This window comes from Heloderma suspectum, chromosome 10 (assembly GCF_057233095.1).
Source record: "Heloderma suspectum isolate Gila_16-S chromosome 10, 16-S_ref, whole genome shotgun sequence".
Classification (NCBI taxonomy): domain Eukaryota; kingdom Metazoa; phylum Chordata; class Lepidosauria; order Squamata; family Helodermatidae; genus Heloderma; species Heloderma suspectum.
The window spans coordinates 5,371,920-5,390,920 of record NC_139467.1 but is presented as its reverse complement, the minus strand read 5'-3'; the positions used below and the strand labels follow the sequence as shown (position 1 = coordinate 5,390,920).

Here is a 19,001-nt window from a genome sequence, read left to right as displayed (position 1 = left end):
GGGGCGGGAAGGGTGGCTGCCATTTGCTGGGTGTAAAGGGAAAAGTACCCTGCGTGTGCTTAGAGGCACTTTTGACTAAATTCTCACTACATGAAGGAATCATTTCTGGCTGCTAAGCCTGAATGTAATGTGGTGATAAGCATAAGAATGGTGAGTCCAGCATTTGCTTAAAAAAAGGAGGCCTCAGGTGGGCCCAGGAAAACCTCACCATGGCCAAGGAGAGGGAATTTCCCCACTCTTCAGAGTTCTCGGCTCTTTCACATGAAGGTACAATGCTGCTTTTGGCCCAATTAGGCCAATTCTGCCTCCTGTGACTGGCACCTGCTCTCCAAAGTCTCAAGGAGGTCCCCCACCTCCGCCCCCAGATATGCTACCCAAGATCCTTTCAAAACAAAAGGTCACTGTTTATTCATTTAGTGCCATCTGTGCGCATGGCACTTTGCGAAGTACAAGAGGACAGGTCCCTGCCACGGGCCAAGCCAGGAATCCCACTTTCACATACAAAGCAAAGAATGTGCTCTGCCACTGAGCTAAAGCTTCTTCCCATTCCCCCAAACCCACATTTCATTCATTTCATTTATATCCCACTCTTTTTCCTCCTTAAGGAACCCAAGGTAGCGTACATAATCCTCCTCCTCCATTTTATCCTCACAACAACAACCCTGTGAGGTGGGTTGGGCTGAGAGTCTGTGACTGGCCCAAAGTCACCCAGTGAGCTTCCATGGCCGAGTGGGGACTAGAACCCAGATCTCCCGACTCCAAGTCCAACACTCTCGCCACTACATCACACATTCTCATGCCTTCCTTCTTCCTCGATCCTAATTGCAAAATGGAGTCCAATGCTACCGAAACACCAGCCCTGGTATTTATTTTATTTCTTTAAAATATTTATAGCCCACCTTTCCACATTTTTTGCATGCAAAGGCAGCTTACAAATAACAAAATCAAATGAACCGTTAAAAAAAATTCAAAATACAAACTCCAGAGGCGAAACTGTAAAACCCAGATTAAAACGAAGGTAGCCATAGGAAAGCAGTAAAACCGTACACCATTAAAGCCTTGGAAAAGTAAGGCAGACTAAACTTGATGCCTGAAAGGTAAGAATTGGCACCAAGAAAATATTTGGGGGCAGGGTGTTTGTCAACCAGGACACCACCAGAGGAAGGATCTATCGCAGCCTTGCCCAACCTGGTGCCCTCCAAATGTGTTGGGCAGCAACTCCCATAATTCCCAGCCAGCATGGAGGGCACCAGGTTGGGGAAGGCTGCTCAATCCTCTCAGAGGGCAGGGGACATTTGGAGCAGGACCCCAGAAGGTGACTGAAAGGTCAGGTTCCTAAACCTCTCTCATTGTAATAGGATGTGTCTTGCCATCCCAGCCAAAAAACTGTGTACCCCTGACAATGGGAGCACCACCATAAGCAATGGCAGGCAGCTAAAAGGAGCAACGAGCACATCACCGGAGCAAGCACAATACCTGGTTCTGACATATCTGGTTTCTTTTCCCCCTGGTTCAGTTCAGTGCCAAATTTCAGCTTGTGATATTTTGACCTGGAATGAGCAAGGAAACCTTAGCAATGGATACAGGAAAGAAATGCAGTAGCCAATATCAGTCATTTGCTTCATAGTGGGGGATGCCATCAAGCACAATGGTGAAGTGACCACCACACAACCCTACCTGAATGGCATTAAGGAAGGATAGAAGAGTTCAGAAGAAATCCACCCACAACACCAGTGGGAGACTCCACCCCCTTCCAAAACACAGGCCCTACCTACCCACCTAAGCAGCCAGCCAAGGGGTGTCTGAAGCCTGAGTATAAATATCTGTGCTGTCACCATAGAGAGGACATAGTGGGATACAACATGGCTCACCTCTCCTGCTTCAAAGCGTACTCCAGCATCTTTATTCTCCGCACAAGATCTGTCTTCAGGTTCTCTTGGCCCTTCCTTTCCCCCTGAAGAAAGGCCACTTGTGCCTAGAGGGAGCAAGAACAAAAAGTTAGGGACACGGGATTCTGATGACAGCCCCACACACTCTGGAACCCATTTCAGTAAAGATCAACACAAAGGCTTCCAGCCATATATAATGGAATTTTTAAAAAAATTATCTCCCGTGCCTGTGAGTTCCCTCTTCCCATTGGCTTAACTGCTGTGACGTCATGGGATTACTGGATGTCAGTGCAACTGCTTGAAGAGAAGAAGAAAGCAAGTTTGGCTGAAAGAAAAAACCCTTGCACAGGAGCAAGAGGGATAGTGTGCTGCAGGGAGGCTTGGAAAACACGACAGATAAGGAAACAGAAGAGGAGTGAGGAAAACCCTCACACGGCATCTAGGGAGGAGGGTAGTAAGTCGATAGTGTGAAGAGGAATGGACACAAAAGGGACTGAATTTCACATGCCAATCCAGAGGTGGCAGCTCTCTTATCCAGGCCCTTATGTCATCCCTAGAATGACTGAGTGGATAAGACTGGGAACTAGGAGACTCAGTTCCATCCCATGTTTTCTCTCTGTGGGCCACAACCCCAAATAAGATGCAGAGGTCCTGCCACTGCTGTCATATTTGTCTGATGAATATCTTTAAAATATTGATGTGGAAAGTTGCTTGTAGCTACAAAAGCAAACTGGCCTGTAAACTGCAGGGAACACTTTCCCTGTCAGATAAGCAAATTTTATATTCTAATACATCCCAGTAGAACAGGAGCAACACTGTCTGAATAAGAAAAAAAAAAAAGTTCACGCGGCGTGGCAAACTGGCATTTCACTGATGTGAGGCCAGGTCAAAGGCTCGCTTACTTGCCTCCAACAGTAGCTCCAGCATCTCATCACAAATTCACACTTAACACAGCAGGAGAATCCAGCCATAACCTCATGCTGCATAAGTGAAGAGCTTTAATTTGTAAACATTAACTAAGTGCTCTTCAAAAAGCCAGGCAGCGCCAACGATGTAATGAAATGCATGAACGAACTTCCCAGGACTAGGGAACTAGTCTCTGCTACAGCTGTAAGAGAATCACAAATGGAAGACAGGTGATACGTTATTTCCCAGAACTCAAGCTGGTTTGAAAGGGGGAATGTGCTTTATTATTTCTACTTCTCTGCTGCTTTCCCACCATTTGGCCCTTAAAGCTGTTTGATCACTGCCCAGAGTGCATGCACTCATCCCACTTCCAGTTCCGGTAAACAGATTTTGCAAGTTTTTGTATTGTTTTAAAGACCTGCAAAACCTGTTTGATGAGAGGTTGCAGCAGAACAAAAGAAAACTGTGTACACTGTGGGAAGTAAAATTAAGATTTTCAGATGTCCCCCACTGGTAAGAAATTGACAAATTGGCTGGATCCCCAAGGAAACTCACAAGCAAGACTTGGGAACAGGGGGTATTGCCCTGGTTTGTCTCCAGAATCTACAAAACCAATGTATGCTGCTTCTGAACACTGAAGTTCCATTTCTAGCTAATAATGGCTAGCCACCTAAATCTCTCCTTCATGAATCTGTCCAATCTATCTTTAAAGCCACCTATCTATGCAGGTGACGATAAAGGCATCCCATGGCGATATATTCAGTCAGTCAAGTAAACTGAACACAAAGTAATTCATTTTATGGGGCCTAAAGCTATTGCCACTCAGTCCTACCAGATGACCCTCAAAGGCCAGTTTTGAGAGCAAACCATTTATCCAGATTGACCCTCCCATATCATTTTGATCATAGACAACCTGTCAGTTCTTAACAGAGCTGAAAGCAGTTTGACAGAGACTATGCTTTTCACAGTGTACATTGCAATTTCTTGAGCCCCACGCTGCCTCTGGTAAAACAAGTTTTTAACACAATACAATAACTGGTTTACCAGAGGAATAAAGGGGGGCGGGATGAGCATGTATATCATGAGCAGTAATCCCTCTTTCAAACTGCCTCTGGCTCTTTGGGGAAAACATATAGTCTGTTTTCAGTATTAAGTCAATCTCTCTCTGTTCTGCCCACTGCCTCCCCACCACCTTTATATCAACTTCAAATACAAACATCTCCTGCCATCTCCATTCCCAGGTGTTATTATGACAGGAGAGGACAGCTGCTTCCCAGCCACCTGGGAGTAACAGGTGCTGGTGTCCTTCCTGCTTCTCACATGCATACCCCTTCCCCCAAGGTTGTCCTTATCTGCTACAGAACAGGTGGCAGTGATATTCACCCACTCCATCACCATGGAGGGTAGAGATGTGATCCTTCCACATGCCTCCAATCACAGTCTGCAAGAGGCCTGTTGAATTCAGCCTCTTATGTTTTTGAGACAATACACTCCTCAGGCCAACGCAGGTCATTTCCTTGCCTGTCTCTACAAAGGAAAGGGAATAATCATCCCCCCCTCCCCGCCCACTACCTCCAGCCTCAAATTAATTCACCCTCCAGGGAGACTTCAGAATATCCCTGTCACCAAAAGCAGCATCTCACTACAGTCATTATGTGACTGGAGAGATGTCATCCATCTCCCGTTCTCCATTTCATGTGCTAAATACTGGGCAGCCAGGCAACTACTGATCTGAAGTGATTAATATTCTAATCCTAAGCATACTTACTTTGAACTAAGTTTCAGTGAAATCAGTGGGGTGTTACTGGTCTCTTGTTGGGAGGCACAAAAAGAATTCTAGGTGATATAATCCCAAATTGCCTTCGGTTTGAGGGTTCACTAACTGATCCCTCCCCACAAGTCAGCTACTTCTGCTCCTTATGCATACCTCTTCCATTGACCATGCATAACTAACAGCGGTAGAGGCAGCACTAAACACATTCTCCCTGCTGCCCCCAGCTAGAATGACAGGTGTAAATACATGTGCAGAAAAATAGCTAGTCTCTTCAAGCTCCTGTTCTGTGGAGGTCAGGAAGCTATCCCCACCACACACACACACGTCCTTAGGAACAAGGACACAGGCAGCAAGAACAACCATAACCTGCCAACATCTACTACCAAAATAAAAATCTCTAACAGAATAGCAGCAATACCCTATTTAATTAAGGATATCCCTGTTGGGTTGAGAAGTGGAAAGGAAGGGAAGGTATAATTGTTCCCCTTAAGTTAGAGCAGACTTCCCCAACGTGGTGACCTCCAGATGTGTTGAACTACACATCTAGAGGGCACTACATTGGGGAAGGCTGAGTCAGAGGATCACAACCCAAGCCCAGATATATTTTTGTGCATACACCCCAATATGGGGAGGGGAAAGCTTTTCAAGATGCTAACTATATTACTCAGACTTGGGGGTTTGGGGTGGCTTTAGGAACTGGGAATCGAACCTGAGACCCTCTGCATACAAGCCATGTGCTCTACCACCGAGGTGTACATCTCCCCCCTAGACATTCTGAGTCATGTGGTGGAAGTAGCAGCCATCTCCACCTAGTTGTGAAGATGCCCCCAGTTAAATTAGGTGACGAGGTTTATTAAACGCCTTCAGGAGGAGAAAGAGGAGCTCAGCCCAAACATTTCAACATAATTCTGTCTACTAAAGCAAATTCTGTGGAGGGATGACAACAATGTCTTACTAGTTTTGCATATACAGATATGACACTGGGATGGGGTGCTACAAGGACTGTGTACCCCCCTTTCAAGGCATGATGTTCACAATCCAGGCTTTTAGCCATACCAAATGAAACTGTGATACCTTCTAACTGCCACGAAAGGGGGTGGGGGATTAAATGTACCCCATCACTAGAAACCACGTCACCCTAATCAATCTCATGGGATTGGGTAGCATAAGGTGCAATTCTGTTGGTATGGGATGCAATTCACATCAGAAGACTTTCAGCCACATATGCTCCTGCACCTCAGTCGCAATGGGAGATGATGCCCAACCGCATCTTTCCCATAACTTTTATAAGGAAGAGATGAAAGGAACTAACCATACCTTCCTGTCGCTGTTGGGGAGTGGCATTAAACAGCTCCCCCCCCCAATCACGTGTATTGGAAGAGGAACTGACAGTCACATCTACCTAGTCAATCTTATGGAGATACTCCCAGCTCCGCTTTTCTAGGGCAATACGAATCACATCCCCCATTGGAAGGGGAGAGGGCAGATTCACCCACATCCTCCAATCGAGGGCGGGGGGCATCAATGTCTGCAGGGATGTGACAAGAGGGGCACAACCACGCCCTCCTACGCACTGATGGGGATACCCCCAGCGCCACTTTCTACGGGAATATTCCCCACAGCCTTTATGGAGGGGGGCAGAGCCACCTCTCGTCTCCCAATTCACGTCGGGGGGGGGGGGGGAGTGTCAGCCATGTCGCCCTAGCGCTTTCGTAGTGGTGTTGACACAAGCCGGCCGTCTCCACCGGGGGTGTCTCCCCACCTGCCCCCTCCCCGGCCGGCCCGCCAGTCCCGTCGGCCACCATTTCCCACCAAGATGGCGACGGCAGGAGCAGCAGGAAGGAGCGGAGACCCCGGCGCAGCTGCCCCCCTCAGCCCCGGTAATGCCCCTCCCGTCCCGCGCGCTCCCCGGTCTTTAGTGCCCGGGCCGGCCGGCCCTCACCTGGAGCTCGGCCCTCTCGGCCTCCCAGCGGCTCTTTTCGGCCTCGAAGCGCGCCCACTCGTGCTGGATGAAGTGCAGGATGCCCGGCAGGCTCAGCTCGCCGCGGCCCGGGGCGCCCTGCGCCGCCTGCTGCGGCTGAGGCGAAGGAGGCGGCGGCGGCTGGTCCCCCCCCGCGGCCAGCGCTTGGGCCTGGGCCGCCGAGACCAGCTGGTGCAGCTGTTGGGCCCGCGCCACCACCCGCTCGGCCTCCATCGGGGATCCCGTCGACGAGGGCGGCGGCGGAGGAGGCGGCGGCGGCGGCGGCTGCTGCTGTTGCTGCTGCCACATAGTGAGCCCGCCGCGGGGGGAAGCGGCCCGGTCTGTGCGGGGAGGCGGGCAGAGGGCGCAGGGGGGCACTTCCTGCCAGATAGTGAGCTAGCCAGGAAATGGGGCCTAAGACGGGACGGCGCCGCCGCCGCTACTACGCCGCAGGAGAGCTAGAGGGGGAGAGAGAGGAGGAGGAGGAGGAGGAGGGGTTTCTATGGCAACGGGAGACGAGGGCCGTAGCCTCTCGGCATCTCCACCTCCTCTCGCGGGAACCAGGGGGAGCCATGGTAACGGGGGGCGCTCGCCTCTCCTTCCCCTCCTCCTTCCCCCACCTGCCCCGTCGACTCTCAACTGCCGCTTCGAACGAAGGCGGGGTCTCCATGGCAACGGGGCCTTGCTGGGCCCCTGTAGGCAGGCGGGCGAGGGGGTTGCTTAGCAACCGTTTCCCATCCTCTCCAGTCCGCCCCCCTCTCCGCCTCCAGTAAAATAAAATAAAGGAGTACTCACGACCAATGTGGGTAGAATTACGTTAGGGCACACAGAACCATACGTGTGTGGGGGTAGAAGTAGGGGTTACCATGGTGACAAAGGAGGAGGGGGAATGAGGGAAGAGCAGGAGTTGCTATAGGAACAGAGCCCTCTCCCTCTGGACAGAAAGGTAGAGCAATGAAATTCATTTTAGGCCTCAGTCTTAAGCGAAAGCTGGAGTCCCCAGAGTAACAGGGCCACCCCCATGACTGGAAGGAGCAGTTGCTGGAGCTTAATGTGAGCCAGCCCTGCACCCTAGCGCTTGTTTTCTACACCAATGCGGGGGGGGGGGGCTATTCTGCTCATTTACTTTTGGGCTTCCCTGGGGCATCTGGCTGGCCACTGTGGGGACAGAATGCTGCACTACATAGGCCTTTGGTCTGATCCAGCATGGCGCCTTTTATGTTTTTATTGCAAAGAAAGCATACGGAAGAGAGTGCAATTCCATCCATCCTTCCCCCCCCCCTGAAACATCTGGGAGAAAGAGGCTGAGCTTCCAGGGGAGAGGGTGTGTATTTCAGGCATGCTTGAGACCCAGCATCTCTCAGTTTTTGGACATTAAAACAAAAAACACTGAGGGTACCGGTGAGTTAAACTGTTGATGGTAGCCCTTTTTAACAACAAATTCTTTAGGGGTAACTGAGTAGTACTCATTTTTCATTGGTCATCAACATCCTTCCAGAGTAGTACTGTGTATACATACATACATACATATATAGCACCATATGCACAGTGCGTTACAGAGTGCAAGAGGACAGGTCCCTTTAAATTTTTACACCAGGGAGACAACAGAGGAAGGGGTGGGAAGTGGAGGCAGAGTTAAACAGTAATAGAATATGCAATTAATTTCATTACACAGGCATTCTGGGAGGAAGCTAACTAACTGGCATGAGCCTGTAATGCCATCAATATACACCACTATTTAATGCAGTCATGCTTGCACCTCCACATCTCTTCAGGCCAGTTAATTTTGTAAGCAGACCTGAACATCAGAAGTTAGATAGACAGATTAACAGAACGAGTAGTATACCAGTATCAATAAAATAAATTAAGGCTGCAGTCCTATGCATGTGTAGACAAAAAAGAGTCCTACAACTCCCAGCATGCCCCAGCCAGCCATGTTGGCTGCAGCATGCTGGGAGTTGTAGGACTTCTTTTCTGTCTAAACATGCATAGAATGGTTCCCTAAACACCTTTTAAATTCCACTTGATTGCTTAGCTTCAGATGTTGAAACTTAGCCCAAACAAGACACTACTAGTCTGTTATACTATTGCTTCACACACACACACCCCTCCATCTGCAATATGCAGCTAATTTTTTATTGTTCTTTATATTTGTAAGCTACATTAGGGTATGTGTTTTTTTGTTTTTAATTGGTGATTTAACAGTATTGTTATATATCAAGCTCTTCAGTGGTTTTTGATAGCATCTACAAAACTTTTCTTGTAGCTGCTGTCAAAAACATGGCTGTCTACATGAGCTGAGGGGAAACCTTGCCTCTTATTTGCTGGTCCATTTCCATAGTGTAATGCAAGAGGGTTTTTAAAGAAATTAGTCTTCTCTTGAAGACTGTAGGAAGGCAGTGATGGGCAAACCATGAATCATTTAAAGCCTTGTTCCTCAGGAAGTGGTAGTCCGCAGGTCACATCAGGTCCTCGCCTCTCCTGCTGGCCCTCTGAGCTGCTTCCTCTTTTCCTTTGCTCATTCTTTCCTCAGTGCTCTCGGGTACTTACAGGGGCTGCTGGCTCCCCAGTCTCAACTGCCTTGATACCTCATCAGATAACTTCCTGGTGGGGAAGTTGAGGGCAGGTTGACCCACTCCATAATCTAACAGAGAGAAAGACATCCTCAAAGAACAGATTAGACAGAGAAAAGATGCCAAGGTACTGCTTGGATGGATATTGGCAAACCCCCCCCATGTTAATGTGGAACAAAATAGAAGGGATTGGGGTGGATCACAAAGTGCTGCCAATGATCAGCAATGAACTCTGATTCATTGTTAAATTTGTTTTTCAGCTGGCTGTTGCTTTTGGGGGAAGAAAGCATCTTGTTCATAGTCCCAGAACCCTAAGTCCAATCTCTCCACAAGTAATAACAATATAATATCCCACCCTTCCTCCAAGGAGCTCAAGATGGCACACCCAGTTTATCCCCACAACAACCCTATTTATTGTTTAAAAATATTTTTAGGCCACCTTCAAGAGGTGGAGCCCTCTGAATAGGCTGAAAAAGAGTAACTGGTCCAAAATCATCCAGTGAGCTTCATGGCTGAGTGGGGATTTGAACCCAGTTCTCCTTAGACCTCATCCAACAGTCTGTGCACTATTCATCACCCTGGCCCTCATAGCATCAACGGCTGAAAGCAAATGCCACCCAGCACCATGTCACCTGGTATGGCTGAATCAGAGTTTGAAACAGGATGAATTATTTATTTGTTTATTGACAGGATGAGTAAAGAGGATGAATTGTAGATACTTTTTGGTTCACTGATTCGATGTTTAGCACTCCCCAATCCAAACAGCTTCAGGGCAGGTAGCAGCACACTGAGAGAGCAGTCTAATAAAATAAGATTTTCAAAAAATACTTCGTGATAAAATAAATTAAGAACCTTTTAAATTCCACTTGCTTGCTTAGCCTCAGGCGTTGAAACTTAGCCCAAACAAGACATTAATAGTCTGTTACACTATAGCTTCTCTCTCTCTGTCTCTCTCTCTCTCTCTCTCTCATTCTCTCTCTCACACACACACACGCACACACCCCATCTGCAATATGCAACTAATTTTGAATTCTTTATATTTGTAAGCCACCTTAGGTTGTGTGTTCTTTGTAATTGAATAGTGACTTAACAATAATAGCCCACCTTACAGTTTTATATATCAAGTTCTTAAGAAAAGACTATTTTCATGACTAGAAAAATGCCTGTCGTGACCAGTGGAGTTTTATGGAAGGAGGATTTGTATAAGGGTCATCTTGCTGGTGGTGGGAATGGTGTGCTTCTGTGTGCTTTACATTGTTCTCCCTGCCTCCTTTTCAGGATCCCTGACAGCGGCCTACAGATTTTGTCACTGCCACAGATTTTTGTCCACAAGTGCACTGCTTAATTAGTGGTTAGAGTGTTGGCTTAGGACTCAGGAGACCCAGGTTCAAATCCCTACTCAGCCATGACATTCATGGGGTGGCCATGGGCCAGTCAACCAACCCTCACCTAACTTACCCCATAGGGTTGTTCAGAGGAGATGATGCTGGATGCTTTCCACATACGCCACCTTGAGCTCCTGGGAGGAAAGGTGGGATATAGTGTGTGCCTGGGGACAGCCTTGAGGTGGGGGATACGTCTGTTTCCTGCCCCTGCAGACCTCAATCATTGAGAATCAAGCCCCCTCCTGTCTTAATTCATAGCATAGCAAGATGATGATCATGATGATGAGTTAACTCTGTTATTATGGAAACAAGGACTGAGACCTGTTTGTTTTCCTGGAAAACTGAACTGCCCTCAGGAGAAGATTTCTTCCGTCTGATCTAAACAAGATTAAGTAAGGGAGTGCCCCCACCCCTGGCCCATCTGCCACACCAGGAAGATTAGTGTTGAAAAAACATACGTTGAAGGCCTGCTCTCATTAGTGCTACATTTGGCTTCCCGGCTGCTGGTTGATGCCCAGTGGGAGCCTCAAAGCACACTTGCAAGCATTTGGGTATTTTTTATTGGCTCTACTGTTATCTGGGAGGTGCTGTTCCAACCCATCTCACCTCTCTGCCCAGGAATGGTTGTGAACTCATCCACCTGCATTAGGTATCTACCCAGCAGCAGTTGTGAATTTTGCCCACCAGCCCCAAACAAAAAACAATAACCTAAATTGTTCAGGAGGCAAATACAACCTGGCATTCCACGACTGGGCTGTATTTTGAAAACTAAGGGTGCAACCCCATGCACATGTAGACAGAAACATGTCCTACCACTTCCAGCCTGGCCCAGCCAGCGTGGCTGGCTGGGGCATGCTGGGAGCTGTAGGACTTCCTCTGTCTAAACATGCATGGGATTGTGGCCTAAGAGGCATTTAGAAGGTCTGGCTGTGGAATTTAGCTTTGCTCCATCCTGAGAGTCGGATGCATCCATTTCGTGCCAGGGCACATGAGCACCTGAAGCAGCCTGACACAGCGTCAGACCACTGGTCCATCTAGGTCAGCATTGCCTCCTCTGACCAGCTGCACCTCTCCAAGGTCTCCAGCAGGAACCGCTCCCACCACCTGAGATCCTTTAACTCTGGAGGCACCAATGTGCCCACAGAGACCTCTTTGGCGTCCACTAGACTCCCTGCATTGTCCAGATTTTAATTTTATTTCTTAACTTTTTTTTTTTTTTTAAACGGGGAGGCTGGCATGCTGTAAAGCAAAGGGCTGCCTTCCAGCACCATCTTTATTTGGGTTTCAAAGAGTGGTTTTGTGTTTGGTAGCTCAGGCCCCACCTCTGCCTTGTTCTTGGGCAAGTTACCTTCTTTTAGTCTTACCAGTTGCCTTCTAGGAAATGAGTGTTTTGTGACTAGCCATGTCCACCATGGCAGCCATTTTATGCATGGGCAAGCCCCCCTATGGGAGCCATTTTGTGAGAGCACCCATGACACACTCAGCATTCCAAATGTGCCCACTAACCCAAAGAGATTGGGGACCCCTGACTTAACCTGAGACCTTCAGCAAGCAAAGCATGCATTCTACCCCTGTGCTATAGCCCCTCTATATATTGGGTAGCTTTTGCTTGAGTCTGGAGGTAATTGCGCCACGGATTCCTTATTATCCTTTATACAAGAATATTTGTGCTTTGTGCTCATGGCACACCACCAGTGGAGGCTGGTGGATCTGATTTCTTTGGGGCTGTGTATCCATTCTGGGTTTCAGTCAGAACCAGCCAGAACTCTAAAGGAGCCATCCAAAGTGCCGAACTCCCGGAATGGATGCACAGCCTCCACTGCACATCATAATCAGGATTGCTAGACCAGTAATTCCTAAACGGTGTTCTGAGGCACTCAAATGTGTTGTGAGAAATCAGTGAATGAAGTCAAGAAAGGCTCCTACATACTCACCCACTGAATAGGCTGCCCACTGCTTCTCTTCATGACTTGTGCTGGCTGGCCTTGCCTCCTTCCAGTCAGGTTCTGCTGGCAGTGATAGGAGGATAAATTTTTTTTTAAACTTAACTACCCTGTCCCTGCCTTTTTTCAAAATGGAACCTAAGTCGACTTACAATACCAAAATAGCTAACAAATATAAAACACATATATCAATTGTACATAAAACAGTAATCATGGAAAGACAAAAATTAGTGTAAAAGCCCCCAAATCAATTAAATAATAATAAAGCGATTCATAAAACAGGGAGCAGCAATAGCATAACATGCAAAACAGAAGAGAACAATAACAACAAAATACTTACCCGTAAGCCTTCTTAAACAAGCAAGTTTTAATCAAATGTCTAAAGGCATAAAATATCTGGGCTTGATGGGTCTCACCTGGAAGGGTATTTCCACAAGGCTGGCATTACCACCAAGAAAGCCCTGCTCCTCATCACTGCCCATTGCATCTCAGATGGCTAGGGAATTTGGAGCAAGGCCTCAGATGCTGAGAGGAGCTGGCAGGAAAGAGCATATGCATCAGGTGCAATTGGGTCACTGATCACTCATCGTGCAGAGGGAGACACAGCAGAACTACCAGCTCTCAGAAGAGATTGACCATAAGGTCTCTGGGTGAATGGCTGTGTGAGGCTTGTCTCCTCCCAATCAGGAGATATACCTTCGCTCAGTGATTCATGCAGAAACAAGAGAGACGGGCCCCTCTGAGTGCAGGTAATTACACACTCTAAAATGGAACCATTTTGGGTAAAAAAAAAATGTGCCTTGGCTGTCAGAAGACTGGGAAACTAGCTTAGGGTGATCTGTGGCTGATGGGAATATGGTCTTTCCTAGAGGCAGGGAGGTAGACTAGAATATAGTGCTTTCCTCTTCTGAGATTCCCGGGCCAGATTTTAAACTGTTCCAGTAGCCTGCAAATCCAAGCACCATAGTTACCATCTTCCTCTCATTTCTTCTCTGCGGTTATCAGGTGAACGAAATTTGGATGGCAGAGTCTGGACCTGCGGGACCCTCCACGGGCCAGAGACCGGAGCCCTCTAACGTCCACCCTGTGCTCACAAAATGCGCATCACCTTCTGCCAAGGTGTGCTAGCAGTTGCCATAGCCGTTAACCTGCTGATCCTCTACCACGTTTCAAGGCTGCAACAGCATGTCTTGCACCGTCACCGGGACCATGTGCAGCCCGGCCCCCATCAGCAGCTTGGTCTCCTGAAGCCTGGCGTGACCATCCTCATCAGGGAGTTCGAAGACTTTGAAAACTATGTCCCTGACGTGGTGCGCTCTTTCGTGAAACAGAAACCAGAGCTGCCTGTGGTGGTGGCGGCAGACCGCTTGCCGTACCCTCCGATGGTTCTCCCCAGTGCTCCAAACATCCAGGTAGTCCTTCTCAAACCCTCCCCTGACCAGCCTGCCCTCATCTTCAGGCCTGAGACCTACGTGAGGACAGAATACGTGGCACTGGTGCCTGATGGGGTGAAGGCGGATTCCACATCCCAGCTGGAGCAAATGTTGGAGGAGTTCGAGGGCAGCAGAGGGAAGGCTGCGATGGTTGCGGCTCCCGTGAACTCACTGGCTCCCCTCCAGTGCCTGCACCTCAAGGTCAGCCTGCAGGAATGGACAGCCGAGTACACGGCAGCTCCTCCTTCCTCCAAGTTGTGTGCAGCCTTGAAGGGGGAGGCCGTCCTCCTCCTCCGCACCAAGGACCTCTTCAACCTCTCCATGCCCTTGGCCAAGCCCTTGCTGACCTCCCTCTTTGTGCAGACATCCCTGCGAGGATGGGCCATCCGGGTCCTCGACATTTCCTTCTCGGCACTTCACCAGCCTTTGCTCACCTCCTCCCACAACCAGTGGAAGGCCGACAACCTTGCCAAGTCTAACCGACTGCAGCTCTTCCGGGACTTCGGCATAAAGCGGGTGATTCTGGAGGACGGGAAGCAGCAGTGGTTCGGATGTGGCAAGGAGACGCCGCGGTGCTTTGGCACCATCCATGATGACACGCCAGAATACCTCTACCAGAACCGCTGGACCCCGCCTTGTTGCCTCAAGGCGTTGAGGGAAACTGCCAAATATGTCATCAACATCTTGGAGACGTCTGGTGTGCGGTACTGGCTGGAAGGGGGAACGCTTCTTGGGGCGGCCCGTTACCAAGACATCATCCCATGGGATTATGATGTTGACCTCGGCATCTACCTCGAGGATATCCCCAACTGCGAGCTACTCAGGAATGCAGAGTCCGGCTCCATCGTGGATGAGAAGGGCTTTGTCTGGGAGAAGGCCATCGAGGGGGACTTCTACCGAGTGCAGTACAGCGAACGCAATCACTTGCACATCGACCTCTGGCCCTTCTACCCCAAGAACGGCGTGATGACTAAGGACACGTGGATGGACCATCGGCAGGACATCGAGTTCCCTGAGCACTTCCTGAAGCCCCTGGTCCCCATCCAGTTTGCCGGCTTCCTTGCTCTGGCACCCAACGATTACCGGAGCTTCCTGGAGCTGAAGTTTGGAGAAGGGGTGATTGAAAACCCAGAATATCCAAACCCAGCATTGAAGAGCATGAAGAAGGGAAACTGAAGGAGCGTTCACAAGGGCCCAAGCCTTACAGGGAACGATTCTTGAGTATCTCAGAGCTAAGATCTTTCCTTTCTTGGACTCTACTTGCATACAAGCCCAGTACCTCAACAGCTGTTCAATACTGGGGGGCCGGGAGGAGATGATTGCAACAGTGAATACATTTCAAAGTAGTAACATTGAATGTGTATCAAAACTGCCTTGCTGGATCAGACCAAAGGCCCATCTAGCTCAGCTTTCTGTTTCCAGCAGCAGCCAGCCAGATGCTTCTGAGAGGTCCACGAGCAGACCATGAAGGTTACAGCCGCCCCCTGTTCTGTGCCCCCAGCAGCTGGGATTTAGAGGTAGACTGCCTCTGTGCTTGGATGTCCCATTTTGCTGTTACATACCAAACAGATATCTTTGGAAGAGTGAACGCCTGGGAGGATGGTTGTTCCACAGAGCTGCAGTGTTGCCTTTTAAAAGTATGAGAATCTGTTGTGTCACCTCAGGGGGGAGAAAGTTCTGAAGCTGACAGCTGGTTGTTTCAGCAGGAGCCATACAACAGAGCAAACAGACACAGCAGCTTTCACAAAGTAGGCAGGGTGGGAGAGGGTGGAGGATCAAAAGTGAATTCCTCCCATTCTTCACATTATTTTGTGATCGAAAGGTGTGCCTCCCTCAGGATTCAGCACACCTCCGTCCCTCAAAACTATCCAGGAAGAATTTTGATAAGGTGATCAGACAGACAGCAGATTAAGCAAGGATCAGAAGCAGGGTTTACAGAAGAAAGTGAGAAGCCCAAAATTGGATATGCGCCCCTTAAGAATATAAGAAGGGCCCTGCATCCTGTTTACCATGGTGGCCAGCAAGATGCCTCTGGGAAGCCACAGCAGAAGGAGGCAGAAGTTACTGCCAGGGGCTCCAAAAGGGTAAAGAATCCGCTTTTGAGATTAACACTGGTTGCATAATCTTTGAGAAACAACTTTTGAAGTAAGGCTGTAAGCTCTAATAGAGTCATTAATTGCAGATTAAAATGTGCCCTTCTCCTTCTCATTAACAGGTATAGTTGATAAGGAACAAAGACTTGGGATGCTGGAAAGTCCTGTCTTTCTGCAATTGCTCCCTCCCACGGAAGCCAGACCACTTCTCCAAGGAGGAGGTCGCATTCTGGGGTGGTCCAGTGGATGGTAGTTTCAGGCTGCCTATGAGGGGCACACCATTTTGAATGGCCATTCATATAAAGAAACTCCCTACAAGAAGAAGACTAGTACATCAGGGAGAAATGTCATTGCTCAATCCATTTCCTATTGTGCTAGTTTTCTACTTGCAGGGAGTTTTTGCTTTGTTTTAATCTAGGGGAGCATTACAAAATGTCAGCTCTCCCTAGCCTTCACAGTCTGAAGGAGTACTGCATGTTCTACCACTTGAGTTCTTTGCATGTGTAGCTCCAATTCCTTTGTGAAGAGGGTCAGGCAGAAGGGAGCTCCATAACCTTCACAGTGGCCTTTTCCTCTTAACTAGGAGGGCTACTTTATTTATTCACTGGCACGTTCTTGCTCACCCTTGTGAGAAAGTATCTCTCTCCATCCACACCCTCATAGAGGCATGTTCATTGAGTTCTTGCAGTATGCACATTTATGTCCATTTTAATTCATTGACTGCCTTCTTCAAAAGTATCCAGAGTCATTTTAGTGGTCTGCCAAGAATGTTTCAGTGCCTGGGATCCTCTGGCAGGAGAAACCAAGGATTGAACCTGGAACCTTCTCAGTCACAGTCTGGCCTCTGCCCTTTGTACCCCATGCTGCCTGAATACTTGGAAGTAAGTTCTACTGTATTCCGCCATGAGATTTACTCCCAAGTAGCTGTGTTGAGGATTGCAGCCATACTCTGGCAAACTTTGTGCAGAGCAGAAGGACCATTGGTACCAATGGAACAAGCAGAATCTAGATGTAAGGCTGCTTGAATGAATGAGAGCAGGGGGGGCTACCCACTTTTGCCATGCTTGTTTCTGCTACTGCAGACATGAAAATATGCATTTCCTCCCCCTCCCCCCGTGCAATCCAGCTGTCTCCATAGGATTGAGAGATACATGGTGCAGTGACCTTACCACCTTCCTGATAAACACTGGGAGATCACATAGCTTTAGCTTGGAGGGCTCCTTTTTGTGACCCCAGTCCTAAAACTAATGGTGTTTTAAAACAAGTACAATTAAGAAAAGAAAAAAGGAGAACAAACCTTGTGCCACTGACATTTAGCTTGGCAAGGCTCCAGTTCATTTGGTGTTTTGTTTTAGAAAAGGGACGGTGTTGTAAAATCAAGGTTAAAAAATAAACTCTCTCTGGGGGTGTTGGATTAAGTGGTTGCCAAAAAAAATCAGAAATTTAGAAATACTTTAAAGGAGGAAGAAATAACAAAGAAGCCCAAAGTATTACTTGGTTCCAGTCCACTCTACAGTGATGCCTTGAAAAGCCAGGCATGACGGGGGTCAGATGTTCAGACAATGCATATCTGGGGCCCACAGGCATGAATGATTTCAGCCCACGCTGGTCCCTGCTCTTCCACATCAGAGCCAGGGCTATTGCAGGCCCAGCTGAGGCCACGCAGTGCCTGTGGCAGAATTCTCACTTGGTGCAGGAGCAAAGGTGCCCAGTTCCTCGATGAAACTGCTTTGTCCCTTTCCATCTGTGTGCACATATACTGGAAGCTGCCATGCAAACATGGTTACCTTGCTTCACCTCTGCACAGGCTGTTTCCTTATAGCCACATATACAGTGCAGCTGTAAAATTTAAAGAAGCACTGCGTTTATGTTCCCAGTCACAAAAACAAAGGAATTTTTAAACAAAAGGGAAAAAAAACATGTGGCAGTTCGCACCCACACCTTGGCAGCCTGCATGTCTTGGCTCACCTGAGGGAAAGGTTCTAAGCTTATAGCAGGCCTTCAGCTTGAAAGCTGAACTCATTTCCTGAATGCCCCTCCCCCCATCAAAACTTCTTTAAACCAGAGTTTTCGATTTTTCCAACCCACCTTTAACCCCAACAGTTTTATTTCTTTTAATGTATGTCTTTCTTTCTGCTTTTCTCCTTTCTTCTCCCTAGGGAAAACCGGGAATTTTAGTCAGGGGGTGGGAGCGGAATAGTTAACTCTTCTACAGAATTCTTTTTCAGGATTACTTCTTGGGTGAAATGCCATGTCATTTAAACTGGCATAGAACCAGTCTACATTTATAGTATAAATGTTCTACACAAGTGTAGTACAAATGTAGATGGGTTCTGTACTAGTAGTATAGTTCAGGGCTGGGCAGACGCCAAGGCTTCCAGGATCTCCTCTCCTGTCAACCACCAGAACCTCCGCATACGCTAATGGCTCAGGTGCAAACCAGTGGCCCAGGGCAGACATACCTTTTAAAGGCCATTTTAAGGCATATGCTCTGCCCTTGCCAGTAATCCTAGAGGGAAACATTTACTCCGGTTCTTGGCCAGTCGTACACACAGATTAAAAATAAGCTCCCTCCCCTCAAACATATCACCCCTCCAGGTTAGTATACCAACAAGATGGAGGGAAGCAGGGCCCTCTGGGTGGAGGAAAAGAAAGTAAGCAATGGTGTAGTGAAGCCAGGGCTCACACGAGTTGGAGCCCAGGACTTTTGGATTAGCAGGGGCATTGATGTCATCTGGCCCCCCCCTAGGCTTCCCTGTTCCCTCTGAGCTTAGCTGAAATCTTCACAGTAGTCGGAGAGTGGTAGGGAATGAATTTTCTCAGCAACAATATGTAGCTGTGAGCGATCACTGTTAAAGACTTTTGGAGTGGCTTGGTCTTGCATGGGCGATTAAGACCCCTTTGTTGTTGTTCAGTCGTTAAGTCGTGTCCAACTCTTCGTGACCCCATGGACCATAGCACGCCAGGCCTTCCTGTCCTCCGCTCTTTCCCGGTGTGTGCTCAAGTTCATATTCATTGCACCGGTGATGCTATCTAGCCATCTCA

At 48.3% G+C, this 19,001-nt stretch overlaps 2 protein-coding genes across 5 annotated transcripts in view; one reads left to right on the top strand and one right to left on the bottom strand.

Annotated features, from left to right (window-relative positions):
- STRN4 (striatin 4) overlaps positions 1 to 6,924 on the bottom strand; it is a 22,208-nt gene extending 15,284 nt beyond the window's left edge. The window contains exons 1-3 of one of the 2 annotated variants that reach the window (XM_084814770.1): positions 6,512 to 6,924; positions 1,872 to 1,975; positions 1,477 to 1,550 (exon numbers count right to left, since the gene is read on the bottom strand). In XM_084814770.1, coding sequence (XP_084670896.1) covers positions 1,477 to 1,550; positions 1,872 to 1,975; positions 6,512 to 6,838 — 505 coding nt within the window. In that variant the 5' untranslated portion in view covers positions 6,839 to 6,924. Of the gene's footprint in view, positions 1 to 1,476; positions 1,551 to 1,871; positions 1,976 to 2,795; positions 2,906 to 6,511 lie in introns of those variants that run through there. The other variant, XM_084814771.1, reaches the window with a different exon arrangement.
- The window catches only part of FKRP (fukutin related protein), a 25,981-nt gene continuing 13,261 nt past the window's right edge, over positions 6,282 to 19,001 (top strand). Inside the window, exons 1-2 of one of the 3 annotated variants that reach the window (XM_084814773.1) lie at positions 6,282 to 6,449; positions 13,436 to 17,366. In XM_084814773.1, coding sequence (XP_084670899.1) covers positions 13,528 to 15,039 — 1,512 coding nt within the window. In that variant the 5' untranslated portion in view covers positions 6,282 to 6,449; positions 13,436 to 13,527 and the 3' untranslated portion in view covers positions 15,040 to 17,366. Of the gene's footprint in view, positions 6,450 to 6,610; positions 6,840 to 13,435; positions 17,367 to 19,001 lie in introns of those variants that run through there. The other 2 variants (XR_014784990.1, XM_084814774.1) reach the window with 2 other exon arrangements.